The 21,348-nt window shown below is 43.6% G+C and overlaps 1 protein-coding gene across 1 annotated transcript; it reads left to right on the top strand.

The window, feature by feature from the left end:
- The first annotated feature begins 2,235 nt into the window (after positions 1 to 2,235).
- On the top strand, positions 2,236 to 21,147 carry TMEM233 (transmembrane protein 233). Its single transcript, XM_064522284.1, has 3 exons — positions 2,236 to 2,424; positions 10,677 to 10,811; positions 19,278 to 21,147. The coding sequence occupies exons 1-3, from the start codon at positions 2,236 to 2,238 to the stop codon at positions 19,287 to 19,289; spliced, it is 336 nt and encodes a 111-aa protein (XP_064378354.1). The 3' UTR covers positions 19,290 to 21,147.
- Positions 21,148 to 21,348: the final 201 nt, after the last annotated feature.

Below are 21,348 nucleotides of genomic sequence, written 5' to 3'. Positions count from 1 at the left end.
CTACATAAAACAAACCACTGAATTCAGCTACAGTAGCTGCCTCATGATAGAACCTTTGTCTCACAAACCTCTTAATGAACTCTCTCATTATCACAAATTGCCCCTGAATAACATCTTCACTAGCTCCACACACCACCACTTTCTGTCTCCTGCTTCCTTTCCAACCCATTAGCATCTCTTAGCAGCTTCATTTGCACCATTAGACTTTACTGTTCCTAGAAATGAACAGTCGACTTCGAGTTGTCCTTCCAGGTCTGCGTTTCTGAGAGATCTGGGAAGGGATTCACACGGTCCAATTTAACAGAGCCCAGATTCCCCCTATAGTTCACTATGTCCCCAGAGAAAGATTTCGTGCAGCTGAATGGTCCGCTGTGGCTAATAAAACTCCACCAGTCTCTGAATCACCCTCTTGGAGGTTCCCCCATACAGGCACCTAAACTAAATGTCTGAAGTTAAATGGTAGGAATCTGTATCCTTTCCTCATCCCCCAATTTCCAGTCTCCCTGCTTAATCTCCACACGTACTTTTGCCTTCTCTATAAGCTGATTTACCAGTAGCTTTTTGTTGTGCTTATGGTCAGCATTAATTGCTCAAACTGTCCATGTGAGTGAGATGCTCTCATTCACATGCCTGATAGTAGGTTCTTATTTACCTAACTAAACTAGGTAAACTAAAAGCAGACAAACTCAGGCTTATTACAATGTTAATTTATGCTTTCCTCATTCAAACAGCACTGTGTCTGCAGTGACTGTGACTGCCAGTCTCGGAAAGTGCTTTCACAGATTAAAAGCTTTGAGTGGTCCTGGAAGATGCTGATTCCTTGCAGAGGGAAAGCACATGGTCTCCATCCCTACTGAAACCAATTTTAAAAGTAGTTGTGCACTGTGATGTAAACTCCATTTCCAGAGACTGTCTGGTGACTATATGTTTGAAGACCTCTGAGAACATATCAATGATTTTGCAGCTACAAAAAGCCTGTGCCTGAACACTAATGGGTAAATTGGCAAGCAAATGAACTTTGGTATTTCTTACTATTTCCTAAAGATACAAAATATTTCTGTTGACATTTTGATAGATCAGCAGATTCTTACTGCATGGTATATGTCAGGAATGCAGCCTGAGAGATAATTAATGTCTACAAAAGTAAAAATACTGCACCGCTATTTCTTACATCTTCACTGTGCTGCCTGCATTATATCTTGTTGAAGGACGACACCCAGAAACGGGAAGCCCTGGCTCCATTCAAACCAATTGCAGAACTCCCAGTGACAGAAGTAGCTCATTCACAAAGCTGTAAGCACACCTTGCTGTTCGGCGTCACTTCAGTTAATGAAGTGCTCTCCCGAGGAGCCAGCCACTGCGCGGAAGTTTAACTCCAGCCTGCATTTGCCCTGAAGTCTCCACTTGGCTGAAGCTCCCGGCAGCAGGTGTAAGGTTCTGCCTCTTTATAGCGCATAGCAGGATCAGAGCCTGTTCCTTTCTGGATGCAGACTGTAGCCCTGTTTCTCACCAATTTCAAAACCATGACAGCTACAGGATTGACTGAAGCTGATTTTTATTTGCTTATTTTTTCATAACCATAGGTTTTGGAAATGATAAAGTTTCTGGTCCTTGCTCCCCTTCATGCTCCCTCCAAGTGGGTTTCCCCTTACAGATGTAATACGCAGTGAGGGCTGATTCACTTGCTAAAATCGGACAAAATACCCTGCGCCTGAGCCACCAAAATCCTTTAGGTTGGGTATTTCCAGTCAGTCTTCTACGTTTTTGCTAAGTTTAGCGAGCCGGGGGGGGTTAGATGAGAAATTCGAGCCAGATGGCAGGGAATGCCTTTGCGGACTCTGTGCCAGTTGCTGGTGCTTCGCTTGCACCAGGAATCAGGGTCTGAGAAGGGAGCGAGGCTCTCCGGGAGCGGTGCAAGCAGCCGAAGGAGTCGCGGGAGCGAGCTGAAGTTCGGGGAAACGCCGCGGGCGGCGCGCCCGGGGGAGGCTCCGGGGGCAGGACCCGGGCAGCCGCGGCCGGGGCTCGCTCGCTTCCTCTCCTGCCGCCAAGTCGCTCGCGCGTCGCCGGGAGCGGGCAGCCGCCCCCCGCCCCCGCGCTGCCGAGCGCCCTCCCGGGGAGGGGAGGCGCCGCGCCGCGCCGGGCGGCTCCCTTGGCTCGGCGCCGCGGCCGGCTCCCTGCCGCCTGCCCGGTGCTGGCCTTCCCCAGCCGCCCGCCCGTCCGCCGCGCCGCAGCCCCATGTCCGCGCTCGCCGCCGGCGCCGACATCAAGAGGGCTCCGGAGAGCAGCCCCGAGACCAACATCGAGGATGAGCTGCCCGACGGGCCGCCGCCCCCGCGCCCCAAGAACTACCTGCTCCTCAGCATCCTCGCCTGCTTCTGCCCCGCCCATCCCATCAACATCGTCTCCTTCGTCTTCGCCCTCATGGTGAGTGCCGTCCCGCCGGCGGCGGCCGGCCGCGAACCCGCGAACCCGCGGCGACCGACCCCCGGCTGCCCGCGTCGGCCCCGACGCCGGTCCCGGCCGCGGGGCTGCCTGAGCCGGGGCTCGTGCTGCCGGCCGGCGCGGCCGCGGGCTCCGGCTCCGGCTGCGGCTGCGGCGGGCAGCGCTGCCTCGCCCTGCGGAGCGGGGCTCCGGCCGCCCCTCAACTCGGGGCAGCAAGCGGGGGAGCATCCGCGGGGTCGGTCGGGGCGCCACTCGGCTGTCCCGGCAGACAGAGGCCAGCCGAAACCAGGCGTAAAACCTGGAGGAAAAGGTGATTCTCAGCAAGTTTTCAGTAGCTGGTTATGTGAGGGAACAAGCGAGGTTTATTGCAATTAATGGGATTTGTTACCTCAACTAACTTGCCCGCTGAATGTGACACGTTTATGTGTGCAAGTGGCAGCTGGGGAGCAGAGCTCTGATTTGCGAAGGATGTGGTCTTTGCTTTGGCTAATCAGTTACGATAGAAGTGTCATCTTTAGCAGTAAACAGGCTTTTCTGCCCAATGCTAATTTTATTTGCTAGAATAATATACAAAACAATAATAATTTTAACTCATTGTTTAAAAAAACACATAAAATTAAGCACTGGGCATGCTGAGAGAACAAACCTGCTCCTACAAGCCCGAACTCACTTGAATAGTCCTTAATAGTGCAGCAATCTCATTAAGTTCATAAGGATTATTAGAACAGAATTTTCTTCTCTGAGTTAAGAGTTGCAAAGTCAGATCCAGACTTCTCTAATAGGACGCATGATCAGTGTAATCAGTAATACTGCAATGTATTTCTGTTGTTTAGGAACTGAAAAGGGTGTAAAACATGTTGTGTATTTTCATCCTTTTCTCTGAGAGCCAGGCTGAAAAGGTAAGTAAAAAATACAGCTGTTTCTTTTCACAATTAGGTAGTGGGATAGTTACCTCTGTGCAAAATATACTAAAACACACTCTATTAAAACTAATAAGATTCATCAGAAATTACAGCTTGATATCAGGATACATGCTTAAACTTGAAAATTATTTACAAGAGTCATTCTAAAGCCATCTTCACAACTGTTTTCTTACAAAAAAGAAAGGTGTTAGCTGTCATTTTATTTTTTCTATGTGCTTTTCTTTGTTACTGACTGTACTATATACCATATGCTCTCTTTATGTATGTTCTGTATACTTTATACTATACGCTCTCTTTCTTGACTGAAGAAGATTTGGTTCTGCTGGTACCCAGCATCATTTCTGTCTGTGGACACTTAGGGTGCTATGTAAAGTAATGAGAGCTGATGATCTGGGGCTGTGCGCGTGTGTTCGCTGTGACTGTACTTTCACCAAAGCTCTGGGGCTGCACAGAAGTTAACTGCCAAGGACAGAATTTGGCCTCTAAAGATGTTTGCACCCCATATGGGGAAATCACCGCCCCCGCCCTAGTTGCAGTTCATGCAGGCTTTTGGAGTCAGGCTTAAGTAACTGCCTCCATGGGATATATAGAAACCATGGTGGGAAGAGCACTTCCTGAATGCAGAACAGTCTCTGCAGGTCTCAGCTGCCCACTCCCTTGAAGGGAGAAAACAAAAACCGAACCAATAACCTCCGGCATGTGTGAATGCCTTTTATTTCAACATCATTCTTACCATTCCTTTTCCATAAAAATAACATGTCCAACTTCTTTACCACAGCCCCGTTCCCCTGCATTTTGGAGCTGCAGCTTGTAACTGCCACTCACCTCAACTCCAGGTTCTGCATTATAACCTGTGCTGTTTTATCTCCACTTCTGCGGGGATCTACATCTTCCCTCTCTCCCAGCTTGTTTCTTAGAGTCCCTGTGGGTTAACACTGAGATACAAGAGTGGATTATTTTATTTTCTTACAGAAGATCCCTATGTAGTCTGCAGAGGTTGCTGAGATCTTGTGTTGGAAGAGAGACAGACCCATAGAAGTGGAGTTCTCTATAAATTTCCAGGGCCTGGAATGGGCCTGGAAGGAAAGGTCCTGTCGGCTTCAAAGGGGGCATGGTTCAGCACCCTATTTGCCTTTCTCATAGCCTTCTTAGGTGCTTTCAATTCTGACAATGAAAATAGTTTTCACACTAAAAGTAGGCTCTAACACACCCCCGAATTAAATGACAGATTTGTCTTCAGTCCATGCCGGCTCCTCTGCTGCCCCAATTACAACTTCGGTACTTGTTCCTTCACTTCTTTCTCACCTTTAGGGGCACAAATCTTACCGTTCCAGATCTTATCTCCTTGACTTTATTTTTGGAGTGGAGCTCTCCCAAGTCCTCCCGATTGTGGTGATAACTTTTTCTTGTTCCTTACCTCCTGTGTGAAAGAAAGCTATTTATCGTGACAGAGGAGTAAGGATAGCTAGTGGAAGTGAAAGGTAACGGCATCAGTGAGCTGATATGCTGATGTTACAAGAGCTGCCTCCTCAAACTAGTTCCTGGTCACTCACGGGTGGTGAGGTTGCTCGGCACTTTCAGTAAATGGAGATCTATTTACCCCAGGCTCTTGGCCAGGACTCCTGGCTGTAGGATGACTGTTTGCTGCAGTACTCTTCTGCAGTTCCAGCCAGATGCCGTAGGTTCTCCTGCTTCCTGTTGCTTCCAGCGGCTGTATCGTGTTGCTGTACAATCGCTCTCCCCTAAAGGTGCCTAGCTCAGGCTTTTCCCATTCCTTCTCAGCACGTAGGTGAGACCAGAGGCACCAGGGCAGGAGGGTGGAGCACAGGCGCCAGGTCAGGAAGCTCATGTGGCGGCAGAGACGACTCTGATGCGAGACTGTGGCTAGGCTGTGCAATGCTGAGCTTTTCGGCTCCTTATCTGCAGGGGTGCCCCTTTCCCCTACCGTGAACCCAAACACCGCTGCATCTGAGGACTGGCTGTATCTGATTTATGGAATCAGGGAGCTAGAGGGAGGCTGTGGGACAACCCTAAAAAATGAATCAAGTAGGTATTTTTAATTACCAGAACTTAGGTCTGGTAGTTTAATGAACCTTGTTGGCCTTTCTCAATACAGCACCTTCAGTTCTCTTATTTCAAAGATGCGCATCTGAATCCATGTGGCATTAGATTTGCAGCAACTTCAAAGCAGTCTCTCAAAAGCTGTTTTTCCCTAATTCTTGGCTTGTAACTTCCTCTTTGTAGTGATACATTTCTGTTTGATCATTTGCATGGTTCAAACAACATGCAGTTCAGCTATAAAAATCTGGATTCTGATAACGATGAGTCCTTTGACTCCATTTGTTGCCCCTGGATTCAGATGCCTTGTCTGTACATTTGTGTATTCAAGCAGAGACAGGGTGCAAGGGGGTGTTAAAAGTCATGCGACAGCAAAGGATGGAATTGGTTCCTGAGAGAGGATCTCTTCTAGCTCAGATCCTAAAAAGCCATGAACAGTATATTGGCTTTGGTCAGGTCAGATTAACACAGGGACCAGTGTTCCTGTACAGCTGTACTTGTCTTCAGTTACGAAGTTTATTTTGAAATGTATTTCTTGAAGTAGGTTGTAGGTACCTTCACATCTGGCACTACATGGGACAGCCTGTACCTACTTCAGTAATACCAAACAACAAGGCTCAGCAGCTGTTCTTAAAACACATTTGTGTGGCCCTCATCTTTGCAAACTGATAAGCTTTCGGCAACAAGGTTTCAACCCATCCCTACAGACGCACAAGTCTAGCATTTGCATGCAGCTGTACAGCATGCAGAGCAGACTCCCCATTCGTTGTGTCTTGCTCATCGTCTGCCTGTTTCATTTGGCAAAAAGCAGCGATCAGGCCTGGTCCTGAGTCGCTGCCTGAGTCCGTCTTTCCCTCCCCTACTCGTTCGTTGTGCACAGTGAGGAGTCGTATTGAGCTAGCATGTCTCATTCTTCCTTTGGTCTGAACTGGAGAGAGCCTCTTTGCAGGCAAAGCCAAATAAGGTTTGTTGCAGCCTGGCTCGTGGAAAACAGAAATTGTTGATCAGATAAGCTCAGTTTGGACTGCCCAGATTTGTAAGGGATGTAGGGGAGGATTTCTGCAAGAATTCAGTGTTCTTTTTGCTTTTGCAATAACTTTGATGTTCTAGGGATATGGAACAGAAAATGCACATTCAAAGGAATTAATGGTTTGTAGTTAATTCAGCAAATTTCTGTTTGTATGGGGTTAGGTTGTTTCACTGCTGAACTGAGACTGTCTTTTATGGATAGATATGGTGAAGTCAGTGTGGTTGCTCAAGTAAACTAGCAGCTGCAAAGTGTGGCTTTAGTTTATGAAATCATAGTGAGCGAGGCAGCAGAAGTCTGAGAAATCATCATATGGTATTAGGCTGGAAATGACTGAAATTTGTTGTAACAGTTAGATAGTCTGAATATTACTTGCAGATGCTGTTTCCTGTATGTATTGGCCAGCCCTTGGAAATAAACACAGATGTAACATTTAAGGCTTTAGAAGGCTTGGTCCCACAGCCTGGTGAAGTAGATGGAAGTAAATTAACTTAAAAGAGCTTTACATCAGACACCAACCAGTTCCCCCAAATCTTTCCTTTTTCTTGAATCTAAATTATACTTTTTAATGTAAGCCTCTTAATAAAGAAGCTTCTGTCTCCTTGCTGTCTCTCCCAGATCCTCTTCTTTAATGCTAATTTCATCCTCCTCATTGTGGATTTTTATTAAAATGACATTATTTATTAAAGTGTACAGAGTGAATTATTTATGCAGTATCTGCAGGAATTACATGGACTTTCTCCAGGCTTCCTAAATACATTAGCAAAGTGCTACAGAACTGCAAGCTCGTGCTGCTATCCGTGTCTTGCTTACAACTCTATTTCCATTCAGAGACCACATGGATGGGGATCTGAGTATACAGTGTTTGCAGGGCCACACTCTAGATGTCACGGAAAGCTAGTCCCCTGATGGGTGAGCGGAGCACAGTCGGGGCTTTGGTGTCAGCGATGCTTTTCCATTTTTCTCCCTGTAGCCAAAGTTGCTACATTCGCAATTGCTGACAGAGGCAGGAGGAGAAGTCAGCCTGCCCAAGACCAAGCCAAGCCATGTTTCTCCTGATACTCCTTTTATTGACATTCCTGAATGTAGTTTGGGAAAATGTAAGAAAGCTTTTCTCCTGCAGACAGGACTGTTGGAAAAAAATAGTGGAGTAACTGACATGAGAGGAGCTTCGCTGGTCACCCCTTCTAACAAGAATCCCCGTCAGTGGAGAATCGGGGTGACTGTGCCTCAGCACAGCTGCTGTCTTTCTGCTCAAATGATTAGATTTGGCTTTTTAGCTTGATACCCTAAGGAAACAAGGCTTGGGCAGTCATCCTACCTGACTCTATGTTTGCGTCTCTGACTCTCATTTCCATCTCTTCCCTCTTTCTCCATTATGTCTTTTAAGTCTTCTGGCCAACCTCAACAAAATTTGATAGCAAAGTAGAGGTATTTGAGATATTCTCCAGGGAAATATGATAGAGAAATGTCTAGGAAAGTAGGCTGCCAGGAAGAGAAGAAATATATCAGTGCTGTCTTTAAGGGCAAGAGTGCATTTGCAGCTCAGAGAGCAAGTAGCCTTGAGATGCAACCATAGGAATATGGGCTTCATTGCTCTGGGACTGCCTTGGCACGAGTGATCTTACTGCAGTGCTAACACCAAGGATTCATCTAGCCCATTAATTTCTGTGTGCTCACTAATTGACAGAACACAGATAATGTCCCTAATTATTTTTCCACTTGAGGAAAAAAGAAAAAGGCTCTATAGCTATGTTTGGTATCCTCTGAAGTCTAAGTATGCTTTAGCAGCTAGAGTGCTTTGCCTGGCAAGAAGAGCAAAGCTGTCTGGAGAGATGCTTCTGTTTCTCAGGCTTGTCATGCTATACATCCATGGCTAAGCACAGGGCAGGGAGTGCCACTGCTAAATCCAGGATAAAAATGTTTTTGGAAGTTAAATGGCTTAGGAGAATATGAAATTCAGCAGTAAGGCTAAATTTGAAAGAAGCGCAGATTTTCGAAAATACTTAATAGCTGCCATGTAACCTAAATATCGTTCCCTGTGTCATTTTGAGGAAAACCTCAGGAACGCTTGATACCTTACTGTGGTGGAGGTGTTTATGGCCTGAACAAAAACCTGTAGAAGCCAGTAAATCTTCTGGCAATTCCTCCACTCAGCTTTGGATCAGACTGCAGAATTTCCTGGTCGCATAGCAGTAACCTAGGCATTTCATTAGGCAGAACATCAGTGTTTCCTAAGCTTGAGATGGTTACATTTCCATACAGCAGCAAAAGTTAGTGTTGTGCTCACTTGCTGTGCTTGCTATGGGAGAGGTACATGACTCTGAAGCTGTTCTGTAACCAAGCCAGGCACCTGTTTATGTTCCTGCAGTGAATTTCATTGGCAACATCAGCTTTAAGACCCTTGTAAGATCCCTTGTGCTTCAAAGTGCCTAATTTTCCTGAGAAACAAATCTTTGAATACCTTTGCTCCTTTGCCCTTGCTCTCATCAAGATCTTTCAAATGAGCCTGAATGTTCTGAGCCAAGCTGTTATGGAAATAAATTATGGCAAAGCGTTAGAAGTAATTTCCTCTCTGCAGAATGGCTCTTTTTTCTTTTTGTTTTTTTCTAACTGCTTTAAACCTATTTGTCTGAATAAGCTCAGACTAAGTTTAAAAGCCTCTCTCGCTGTAAAGTATGTGTGACAATGAGTGCACTTTTATCAGCATAGAAGGGGCAGAATTTGGCTTTTAGTGGACAAAAGTGACCCAGATAGGACTTGCAGCTTTAACTTTGTGTAGTTATCACCTGCGTTCATTCCTTTCCTGCTCCCCACAGTCTCAGGTATTCACTCTGTTGAATTAACTGTTGTTCTATCTTTGCTATAAAAAATGATTCATAACCAAAGCACTTTAGTAATAGCACATGGTGATACCTCATGCAGTCATTTTTAATAGACAACCTGTATTACTTAGTCCATGGTTCATTTGATCAGGTTTTCCCCTTCTCCTGCTTCTGGGCAGGCCTGGAATACTTAGGAAATCCTAAAGAACAGGTCATGAATATCCCAATTCATCCAGGAAATATGCTGGGATAGTTCAATAGTGCAGTCTGATAAAGAAATCTGGACCCAATCTTATGGTTTATGAACTCAAACTCTCCAGATCTTTCAAAATAATTATTAGCATTAATCTCCTTTTTTAAGTTATTTCATAGCATCTTATTCTTCGGAAAGAGTTACTACAAATTACGTTAGACTCATGCTGGAATATTTCTGTGTACTTCACTGAATATGTTCTTTTAAAAATACGCTCTGGTTGAAACAAAAATTAATTCAGAAAATCCTACAGTCTGTCTCACACAAGACTAGAAGATCAGAGTGGTCCTATCACACCTTGTAGTCTCTGCATTTAATGAATATAAAGCATCTGCTAAATCATGGATGTATAGACATAAACTCAGGCTGTTGAGGTAGTATCTGTATGTCTGATGCACACTTCTGAATGTGTATTATAATGATAATAATAATAATCACCGTGTTCCAAAAATACAGAGGGACAGAATCGCTAGTCTGCAAAGATGGCGCAGATAATCTAGATTTCTTTGTTTTGCTTTTTCCGTCACCAGTGTACTACCTATTAATTCTTCAAATTTGGTTTTAAAGAGTAAAACACTGGAAAAACAGGAAATTGGTAAGCTTTCTTTAAGGAGTTTTCCTGAGGCTTTCTGTAAAATGCAGCCTATTTATTATCTTCTTCATGCTATGGTCCCATAGAGGGTCAGAGTTGATTTCGTTGCTAGTGAAGCGGCCAACTTCTGTTAACTGTATAAACTACAGTTCACATATACTACAGAAATACTATTTGCAGAGATTCAAACCACTGACTTATGCAAGTGGGTGGATGAGAGTTGGTTTGACAGCCCTTTTGCAGGTGTGTACAAGCAAACTCCTCATTTGAGTTCCTTACCCCTGTTCCCACCTCACCACCTCCTCCTAACCACTGAAGATGAAGACCTGTAGTTGCAATGAACAGTGCTCAAAATGAGTGAAACAGAAAAACAACTCCACGGTTACCTTGAACTGTACACAGTGCAAATGTGTTGTTACTAAACAAATCACCATTTTCTGAAGTCCTTTCTGCAGTACCAATTTGCATAAACTTAGTATTAGTCAAGTCAGTTACATTGCTTTGTGTACTGATTTTTGTTAACAATAGTCACAAACTCTCTGTTTCCCTTCTACAGGCTTTAAACAGTTACAATCGAGGAGATATAGAAGGGTCAAAAAGACTGGGTCGCAATGCGCTCTGGGTTGCTGTCGCATCAATTTTCATTGGCCTTGTCGTCATCGGAATCTATTGCGTAGTTCATTTCACAACGGTAAGCAAAATGCAGTCAGTCCCAATACAAGAAGTTCTTCCTTGTATGAGGGCTTCAGAATAAGAAACTAAAGACTGTCATAACCATCTAGTAATACTATAATTTAAGGATACACTCGTGTTTTCCGAAAGAGAAATTTTGATTTCTTACTTTATATTAAGTAATTTATAATTAATGCTATTTTCTGTAATTAAATGCAAGGGACTGAATATTAGCAGCGGTTCCAGAAACTCTTGCAGCTCCCTTAGATGTTTACTTTAGGCAAGTTTCTTATTTTCTCAGTCCTTCAGTTTCTTCATCTGCAAGACCAAGTGTGTCGAGATCCTTAGGTTTCAGATGGTAGTGTCCATAAGTGCAAATATTCAGTATCATTATCTCTCCAATGCATTTTTTTTCAAAACACTTTCCAAGGAGGAGAAGACAGGCAATTACTATTTTACTATTTGATATTAAGATAATCATGACTATATCAAAGCTGACTACAAATTAATTTTGACTTGGCTTGCTGCGGATGAAAGTTGTTAACATTCAGTGCTGTATAGGTGATCTACCTGTTATATCTAAAACTGTAGTGAAGAAGCTAGAGAAATAAGTCTCTGTGTACAAAGTAGTTACACAGGTGGATTACAAGTCTATTAGGAAAAGAGGACAAAAATAATTGGGGCATGAATACCTTTCTTAGGATTGTGCAACAATAAGTTCTTTTCTTATCAGCAGTGTGCACTCCCCATTAAAATCACCCATGTGAATCTTTTATTGTTAGCTATTTTGGTTGGAGCACCATCTTCCCTAAGCCTTCCAAAGACTGCCCAAATTTTTATATAAACTATAAATAGAGATCACCTCATCCACCACTGAAGTGCAAACATCTCTGGGGAGTGGAGCGGGGTAGCTGGTTAAGCATGCGCAACATTTTCAGGCCAAAACTTGAAGTATACCATATTGAACTGCGGAGAAGTTAATGGAACTGGAGTTCCTTTCTCTAGGATATTAGAGAATGGTGCCACAGAGTCAGAAGCTGACTGTATCATTCACTAGTTTCCCATACCCTTTGCAAGCATGAATCTCATTTTGATTCAGCTTGTATTTGTGCAGTCCTCCCAGATTTAAAAGCAAGTCACTTCAGGCTGGATGTGCCAAGTTTTGTAATTGACAGCAGCAGTAAATTCCTCTGTTCACTTCTACCACCTTACTCATCATTTCTCAGACAAGGATAGCAACTCAATTCTTTTTTTCTAAGTACAGGGAGAGAAAGACGGCATGAGGAATGGCTGAAACCACTGGCCAAAAGCATTTACATTAACCAGGCCGCAGCTAGCTACATGTAATTGCAGTCAACATTTCAGTTGCACTACAGTAGGACCTTGCTTGCTGAATGTGTGAATGCTCCCATGTGCCTACTGCCAGAAATTGGAGGTAGTTAGCTCTTTACATCTATCTAGTATTTGTAAGCACCTCTCTCTCTCCTACCCTGGAGGAAGTAAGCAGCAATAAATCAGTATAATTGGGCTTTATTGCCTTTCTTCTTAAATTTTGCCTTTTCAGGGTATTTTTGTTATTTTTCTTCCTAAAGAAAAATAACTGAAGAAAAAACTGCATTAGACAGAAGTGTTTCCAGGTGCCTGGAAATCCTCAGCACACTGAGATATTAATTTCTGTATTGAGGGTAGCATTTCCATAGAGGCGTCTTGGCCAAATGGTACCTTTAGTTCTGTCAGGACTCAAGTGGCAGGTTTAGTGGATTCACCCTTCTCTCTAGCTTTCCAGGCTCTTGACTACTTCCCTTCTCCCTCTCACCTGTCACCCTCCAAAGAGCACTTTGGGTTGTTTTTTAATTTTATTTCTAAGAAAGTGTGTGATGGGAACAACAATCTTCTTTACTCTCCTGATATGAAAATGGGTGAACAGCAGCATCCAACTGGCCTTTCCACTCTCTATGCTTGCCTGAGTCATTCCATAAGGAAGTAGTCCTTCTGAGTCTGCCTTGTTGCCTTACTCTTGGGCATTTTTATCTTATGCTAAATTGTCTTTGAGTTTGACATGCCACTGGTGTGCACCTGGATGACACTGCATTCTCCATAAAGTTGTCTCATACATCCATCTGTACACCTTGGTCATGATTATTTACCAAGAGCCACTTTGTACTCTCTGCTAATGTGACGTGAGTGTAAAATTACTATGTGCTAACAAATGTATATACTTCAGTGTTAGTAAGATGGTACAAAATAGCCTTAATAGAAGAATATGACAGTCATCCCTGTAATTGATTTATTTGACTACCATTAGGCACAGATCTGATGTTTCTGTGACCTGCACATGCATTTGTCATGAAAGTTAATTTAGACTACAGCAATACATATGAAAAGCTTGACCCTTCCAGGATTCAGTATCTTGTATTTTATCCACATGGAATTCATCAGGTGCCTCATTACTGAGTTGCTCCTGCTGACATTTCTTGTGGACTTTCTTGGTCTTGAAAGAATAATGAGGCTTTATTGGGAGTACCCCCCTTTTATTCTCCTTCCATACTCCTATTTATCCCTCCCTTGTGGATGCTGGATTTACCACCCAGTTTCTAATCTGTATCAGTACTTTGCCTTTTCTTCCATGACTTCCAGAGCTTCTCACAGCAGGTGTTTTTGAGTATTCATAAAGCCCTTGATAAATTTTACCAGCCCATTCTGATTTATCCGTGGTCTTGCTGACTCCATCAGACACATATTAAGAATGTGCACTTTGTTTTTATCATATGGCATTTGCGTAGATGTTTTATAGCTTTTTCTCTCTCTCATTAGTTATTCTTTCATCATACTTATCCATTATTTAAAGTAATAGTGTAGCTGTTCTGCATATCCTTAGATTGTTGCTTGCACTTTTTAAAAGAGGAATGGACAATGTTTGCCGCGTCTCTCCAGCAGTTGTTGTTCCTCAAAGAGGGTCCAGTGGTCGTAAAAGCCACAGCACTGCCTGCAACGTTAGCCACACACCTGCAGGAAGCGCCCACTCCTAACTGAGCCTTTCCTGTTGCCAGCAAGATTGAGGAAAGCATCACCTGAGCCTGCTCACCTTCACATGCTGTAGTCATTCTCAATGCACTCAGGATGTCCCCTGGCATTATCATGGGTAGCCACACTGATGAACAGCAAGGGACAAGGAGTTTGAGGGCTAGATGATCCTCAACAGTTTTTCCACAATGTCTCAGGGCTGAGCTCCTGGAAGGCAACAAACCTCCAAGTCAGGCTGGCAGGAGGGAATTTCCATCAACCGTCACACACCTTTTCTTCTTGGTGCAGAAACGTGGTGCAGGCTCCGTGGGCTGTGAAGCCTCCTGCAGTACAACTAGTTCCTCCTCACCTGCTCCCAGGGGGCTGGTTACACCCGTTCTGTTCTAGCTGTTCATCCTTTGCATCATGAGGCTTGGGCTCTTCCCTCCACAGGGTCTCTGTGAAGACCCTGTTGGTCTCCTGTTTGTCCTTCCTGATGGTCTGCAGTCTGCTCACCCTCTCCTGAAGCCCTGTCCCCTGGAGACTTAGCTCCTCAGCCAAAGCACAGCTCCCACAGGTGAGACCACCATCACCCCAGGCCCAAGGAGAGGCACAGGGCACTCCCTGCAGCCACAACCAGACAACTACATCCTGCCCCTGAAACTCCGTCTAGGTCAAGGCATTTGCTGTGCCAGGCAGTTGCTTCAGCAGTTCTGGGAACAGTGCCCTGTGGCTCATCACCACCAGTGCTGCACAGTCTCAAGCAGTCCCATGCTGCCTTCAGCAGAGTTTTGGGCCCCCTTCTGTGGAAACTGCCACATTAACTGCTGAAGACCCTGTTACCTACTCCTGTTTGCCACTCTTGAGCATCTCTTATTGAAACCACTGAGAATTAGTTATGCAAATACTTCTCCAGATCTAGATCCAGGTTCCTTCAGCATTCAGTGACAAGTAATTTCCTCTCTATGGATGGTATTCTAGAAGACCAGTTTGAGGTCAGTGCCTAACTCGCTGAATTTCAGTAGCATTTGGGTACCAAATCCCATGTGCCCCATTAAAAATTTCAGCCAGAGTTATCCATTTGTTCTCACATCTCCTCTTCTTGCTTTTCAATATCCAAATCCAGTATGTGTTCTATCCCGCTTAGGATACATGACACAGTAATGCTTGGTGCCCATAACTCATCACCACACTAGCTTGTCATTGTCTGTGACACACATAGCCTGATAAGGGGAGTGACCTGGATTAGACTGCCCACAAAGTCTTGAGTTCAGCTCTCTGCACCCAGGATCTGGTGGATGAGATCATGGATGTGCATCTGATAACAATCCACAGACCATAGGAACAGCTGAAAGGCTGTTTTTTACCTAGCTGAAAATAGATCAGCAGGGACTGATGGACTCGGGAAGAGAAAGGGCCTTTCACTTTTCAGAAAGTTCCTATCCTCTGACCCCCAGGCTTCCTTGCACACCTTAGTAGAGCAGAGCAACAATAGGACAGGAAAAACAGTGGTGGGCACCTACATCTGCATCAAAGAAACAGCCTTGACTTTTCATTTAAGAGTTATCTGGTGCTGAGCCAACTCTGGGCTTGTCCTGCTGCCTCGGAGAGCATCATTCATCTATAAGACCAGCACGTTATCTTTGAAGAACGTACATTAGGCGATATACATATATATACACATATGTATATCCAGGAGTAGGGACTACCCAACACTTGGGAATCATCTACTTTCTGCAGTCATGACCCTGAATGCAGACAAGGGGAAACTGTCACTTGCATCACCAGAGTTAACAGCCCAGTGATAAAACTTGCCTGTCTTGATCAGTGTAAACCTTGGTGTGTTCCTTATGCTGAGGAATCACTCCGTGTTAAGCTGCAGCGTGTGCTGAATCACAGCTATCTCCCATTGCGCTCAAGGCCCAGTTTCTCCCTACTCCGTTCTGTAACTTTTGCCCTCTCCTGTGAGCTTGTCCTGCACTCCTACCTTGCCAGTCCATCGCCCTGAATTACGTTTGCACTGCTTGCTCAGATGTAACTTAAACCAGTATTTATGTCACCACTGAGTCTAGCCCTGCATACGTGCTCATAGGCACGTTGTCCGTCAAGACCTGCTGTGAGGAAAGAGCCGTATTTGTCTTCCATAAGGAGACATCGCTACAGACTGAAATGGTGCAGAGTGCTCTGTGCCTCAGCCTGTGTGTGGCCTCGTCTGCTGTAATAGGCCTGCTTAGAGAGTTAATGGCAGGAGATCTAATGACAGGCTACACTCAGCTGTGAACCGCATCCTGAGTTCTGCCTGCAGTTCTGGTGCCCTGGCTCGGAAAAGATGTGGTAGAGGAAAAATAGAGAAAGGCAGCAGGGTATAAAAAAGCTTTCATATGGGGAAAGATAAAATAGACAAGATCTCTTTGTCTTGGCAAGAAGAGACTTGGGAATCTGGTAGTTAAAGGCCCCTAGAGGTGAATAAAGAGTGATTATTTGCTGTCTCTTATGAATGAGATCAAGGACAGCAGAGGAAAGTAGCTTTAAACAAGCAGAAGGAGGTACTTTTCCACATGATGTAAAATGCAGCTCTGGAACTTACACCTACAGGCTGCTGTGGATACCAAAAATATAAATGATTTGAAACAGCAACCAGAGAAATTCACAGAAGAAAGCTTAAATGCAAAGTTGCAGATATAACTGCAGGCTCAGAAAGCTTCTAAGCTGCAGACTGCCAGAGATAGAAGGTAGCAAAGGCAGAAATATCACTCTCTGCTCAGCCTTTCTTACACACTCCCTCTAGGCATCTGCAACATGTCACTGTCAGAAGCAAGATACTGAAGAGAGGGCTGTTTACACTGACCCAGTACAGCTGCTCTTATGCTCTTTTATAGGTCCTGTTAGAAGCCTTTCACTGACTTGAATGGATTTGGAGTCAGCCTTCTTGTCTCCTGCTAAGGCTTTTGATCAGTGAAAGCTAATAATTTTGTGTCTGAGTGAGGGTTCAAGATCTGTGTTTGCAGAGCAGTCTCCAAATTTTCAGAGCAGTTTCCAAATTCTGGACTTTTCTGACAGCACGAGATGCTTGGTGTCTCTGGATGTCATTTCAGTCCCACTAGCAGGATTCAGGGAAACACAATCCTGAGCTGGGACCTTCTTAGTTAAGTGAAGGAGACGCCGGGGTCTCAAACCCTGTTCTTAACTGGATCACAATATGGCATATTCCACCTCATGCTACTGTAGGAATCACACGTTCTTACCCCGGCTGGGTTTGCAGCATAGCCTATTAGCAGTCTGAAGCAATATGCAGCTTCTTACAGCAGACACTTTTAGACTGTCTGTAGTGTCTAGGTGAAGCTGACAGTGCTGTTGGGAGCAGAATGAGAGTTCCTATGAGTTTTGCTTCCCAAACTGAGCAAAAAAAGCGTATCAGCTAAAGCCCATGTCTTTGCTGCAGCTCTCCAATGGTTCTCTGCAGTCTAGGCAAGTGGGAGTGAGTCAAATGGAAATGTGGAGAACCAGTCAGAGTGAAGTAAAGAAACAAGCTCTTCTGCACTGCCCAGGCTGAGATAGAGACAGTATTGGTATGAGGAAGGGTAGCCAAAGTACTGAAGAAAAGGAATGCAAGCAACTCCTGCCAATGGACAGGGCCCAAGATTGTCTTCATTCAGACCAGCAGCTCATCATCTTTGTTTACCTTGAACCCCAGTGCCATAGGCAGGGGAGATATATCCACTGGTAAGTGCATGCATGAGAAGGATAGTCACGTTCAGCAACTTGGAATTTCATCCAAACCGTTATGATATTTTAATGCTTGTATAGAGGAGTCTGAACTTCTGACCCCTTAATCTCACTTGAGCTAGAACTTCACCCCAAGGCAGTCACAGCACTACCACCTGTCAGCATGGCTCCGAAGGAAAACAGAGAGACAGCCAGGCTCTGCAGAAAGTACCAGCTGATACTGCTTCATTATCAGTGGGGTTTTAAATCAAGCATATTTGCAGTAATGTAGCACTGGTAATCCCTACTGGAAGTAAAAGGAACAAGCATTTAGACTGTCTTCTGGGAACAAGTGTATGCATTCATTTTTCTTACTAACTTATACGTAGTTCTTCAAGGGGGAAAGGCATACAAGCTTATTTTTAAGCTTATTATATTTTTTTCTGTACCATCCCCTTCCTGAGGATCTCAAAATGATTTGCAACTGTTTCACTGAGTAAATGTCTCTGTTTCACAGACAGAATAAGCTGAGGGCCTGCAAATTCACAGGAATTACACAGCCAGCCTCCAGATCTTTATACTAGCCATCCTGTTCTCTGTACCGTTCCACAGTGAAGAAAGAGCCAAGGAAGCCTGTCTGCCTTTGGCTGCAGGGATTGACTTGCTGGTAACCGGTATAGTGCAAAGTCTGAAGTCAGGGCAACCCTATTGTCTTTTACTCACATAAATTCTTGATGTTGAGGTAACCAGTGAGCTCACATTGCTGCTTTTCTATCGGTAAGAGCACAATCTGATTCTCTCGTTGATCCACTAATTTTAACTGCATTTGTAAAACATAGTAGCTTTAAGTCCACTAGCTGTCTATCAGATGTGACCTGTGAGCTCAGAAGCTGAGTAGTGGGCAGGCAGGTACGCATAGATGCACAGAGGCAATGTGATTACTTCAGCCTCATTTCCTTAGCAAACCACATAGAAAATCTGGTCCAGTTGTTTCCTCTGTGTGTGGAGGAAGTGCCCCCACAATAGATTCTGCCCATTCCCTTTTGGAGTCCTAAGCAGGGCCCAACAGGCAATCAGCAAAGGAGTTAATGCTATCTGCAAGGATATATTTACTGTTTAGTACTGCATGTCCTGGATCCCGCTTTGAGAAGCTGCTAAGGGTAGCTGCCTAATGGAGAATTGGGAACTGTGTGGAGCATGCGAAAGCAGGTAGCAGCAGAGAGCCCAGCAGCCAGAGGGAAGCCAGTGAGATCTGTAAAAATGGGTGATGTCTGAAACCTACCCTTAACACAGGAATTTGAGGGAACTTCTCACATCTTCCCACCCCTAACACAGGCACAAAACAAAACAGGTTACCCAGTCCCTTTAAAAACTCAGGCATGTATTGCTGTTGTATTTGCCAAGTTGTCTCCTGCTAAAAGTATTGTTCTTGCCTGACCGTTTTATGTACCACCTCAAGGATTCTGAGTTGCTGTTGCCCTCATGAAGCTTTGGCACATAAGAGCCCATTTCCTGGCAATGAAAGAGCCTAACTTGCATTGATTCAGGTAACCCAGTTTAAAAATTCAGTTCAGATTGACAGATGACTGGTGCCATTAGAAACTTAGTGCTTTGATTCAAAACTGTATTGAACCACTAATCCAGAGGGATGTTTGTTAAGAGACCAAGTGCCACTAAATAATGTATCCATTAGATCTGTAGAATTAATAATTTAAACTCACAGGCAAACTCTCTGTCTTTTCCTCCTTTAACAATACGTATTTTTGTGTCCTTGCAGTATGCTATCTGAAGACCAGGACTGCACTTGAAGGATATCGTCATGTAAATCTCAGGAGGAGAAAAGTAAGAAGAAAAGGAAGTTCTTCATTCCAGACTCTTAGATTTGACCCTGCAAGTCTCTCTGCAGAGGCATGTTGCTGGTGGATCAACTGATAATTCAGTTAGTTAATCAGTGTGGTGTGACCAGGTATTCAAAATGATTTATTTATAAGGAATCTCAGTATAAAGCAGAATTTTCTCTTTTACTCTAATGTACAATGAGATCTTGCCCTAATGACTCCCTTTTCTTTCTAATTTATGTGGAATGTATGCTGGATCCATGGTGTTCCCTGGCTGAGCCTAGTCAGTCAAAGCCAACTTACCTAGACTGTTTATAGTGCATAGTGTAGGATCTGATGCACAACCTGCTAGTAGAACCTAGTAGGAGAACTCCTGCTGCCTCCAGTGGACTTTGGGTCAGGCCATTAAGGATTCTTATATTCCTTTAAAATAGCCTCAACATAAACTAGTCATAACCACAAGTTTGTGATTTTATCTTGCTATGTGCTTTTATAATGCCGTGGGTGTACTCTGACTCAGCGGCTGCTTTCTTTGTCACCTTCAGCTTTTCAGTCTTTCACATTGTTTTTTTCACCACGCAGTGACTGATTTCAATAATTTGATTATTAAGAGACACTCTTGTTCCATAGCATTCATATTTTTCTTAATGATTTCTTTTTGTTTTGTTGTCTTTCATTGTTGAACTCCCTTGACTTAGCTTCAGCCCTGCATTAAAATTGTACTGAGCATATTTTTCTCTTTAAACTTCTCTGATCCATGTACGTAAGAAGTTTCTCTATTTTTTCATTTGACAAAGGATCTTCTTTTTAAATAGATATGTTTCTTCCTCCCTTTGTTATTGCTCCTCTAGCAAGTCACATAGTTTCATTATATTCTGCTTTGTCAGTGTCTTTTTGTTTGATTTACCCTCTCATCTTGCTGTGAATAGTCTGTACATCAATGCAGTTAGACATGGACAGATTCTTCTACCCTTACTGGTGTTACATAGACTCTTGCTGATCTTGAGTTACTACTCAGTGAACAGCCTTAAATTACAGAATTGATGGTCTCTAAATTAATGCAATTTCTTGATACCTTATGAAAATATAGCATGGGACAGTTGTTTTTTATTAGCTGAAAACTTTTTGAGATAACATATTTGTTCCATCACCCAAATATTCCATGTTCAAAGGAGTAAACTCTAGTGATGATTAACACAGATGGCTACATCTTCAATGGTTGTTGCTCCATTTGCTTTAATTGTTACTACATCTTCAAGAAAGCTATGTCAGTTTACACTTACTCTCCTTGCACTGACTCTCCAGAAATTCATGGAGAATTGCAGGTGCAAGTGAAAAAAGAATCAAGCCTGGCAGGAGTACAACTATGTATTATCAAAGTAAAAAATCAAAAAGAAAAATCTCCCAGGAACCTGTATTTGTCAAATCATATGTCTGGAAGCAGCATGTATTTTCCGTGCCTTGAGATTACACGTCTAATGTGCTTTTTCATTTTTCTTTCTGCCAAATTCTTTTTTTCACTGAAGTCAGTGATGCATAGTCTATCCTTAATTACCGTGGTATAAATCTTCGCTTATACCACTGAAATCAGTTGATTTCTTCAGCATTTACAGTGCTAGAATTTGTCCACATGGGAATCTTGCCACTGATTTTGATGATCCCAGGAACTGGCTGTTCTGTGAACTCTTCTTTGGTTTTCGAATACAATTTCAATGGTTAATATGTCTTGTGGGACTTTTAGTAGCTTGCTGTATTGTCAGATATAATAGAACTGTCATTGAGAAGTGGAATAAAATTACTTTTAATTCATGTCCGTTCTGGTATATGGGAACTGTCTTTCCTAAGTTTTCTTGCCTTTCCTATTTTAATAATTTCCCTTTCTCAAACCCATTGGGCGATTTCAGGGTAAAGTGAATCAAAGCGAAAATAAAGGATTTCTGGCCTACATGATATTATACAAACAATCTGTGAAGAGAAGTTGTTATATATTCTTTCAGTCATTTATGAAAC

This window comes from Dromaius novaehollandiae, chromosome 17 (genome assembly GCF_036370855.1).
Source record: "Dromaius novaehollandiae isolate bDroNov1 chromosome 17, bDroNov1.hap1, whole genome shotgun sequence".
NCBI lineage: Eukaryota > Metazoa > Chordata > Aves > Casuariiformes > Dromaiidae > Dromaius > Dromaius novaehollandiae.
This window is presented reverse-complemented; position numbering and strand designations above follow the sequence as displayed.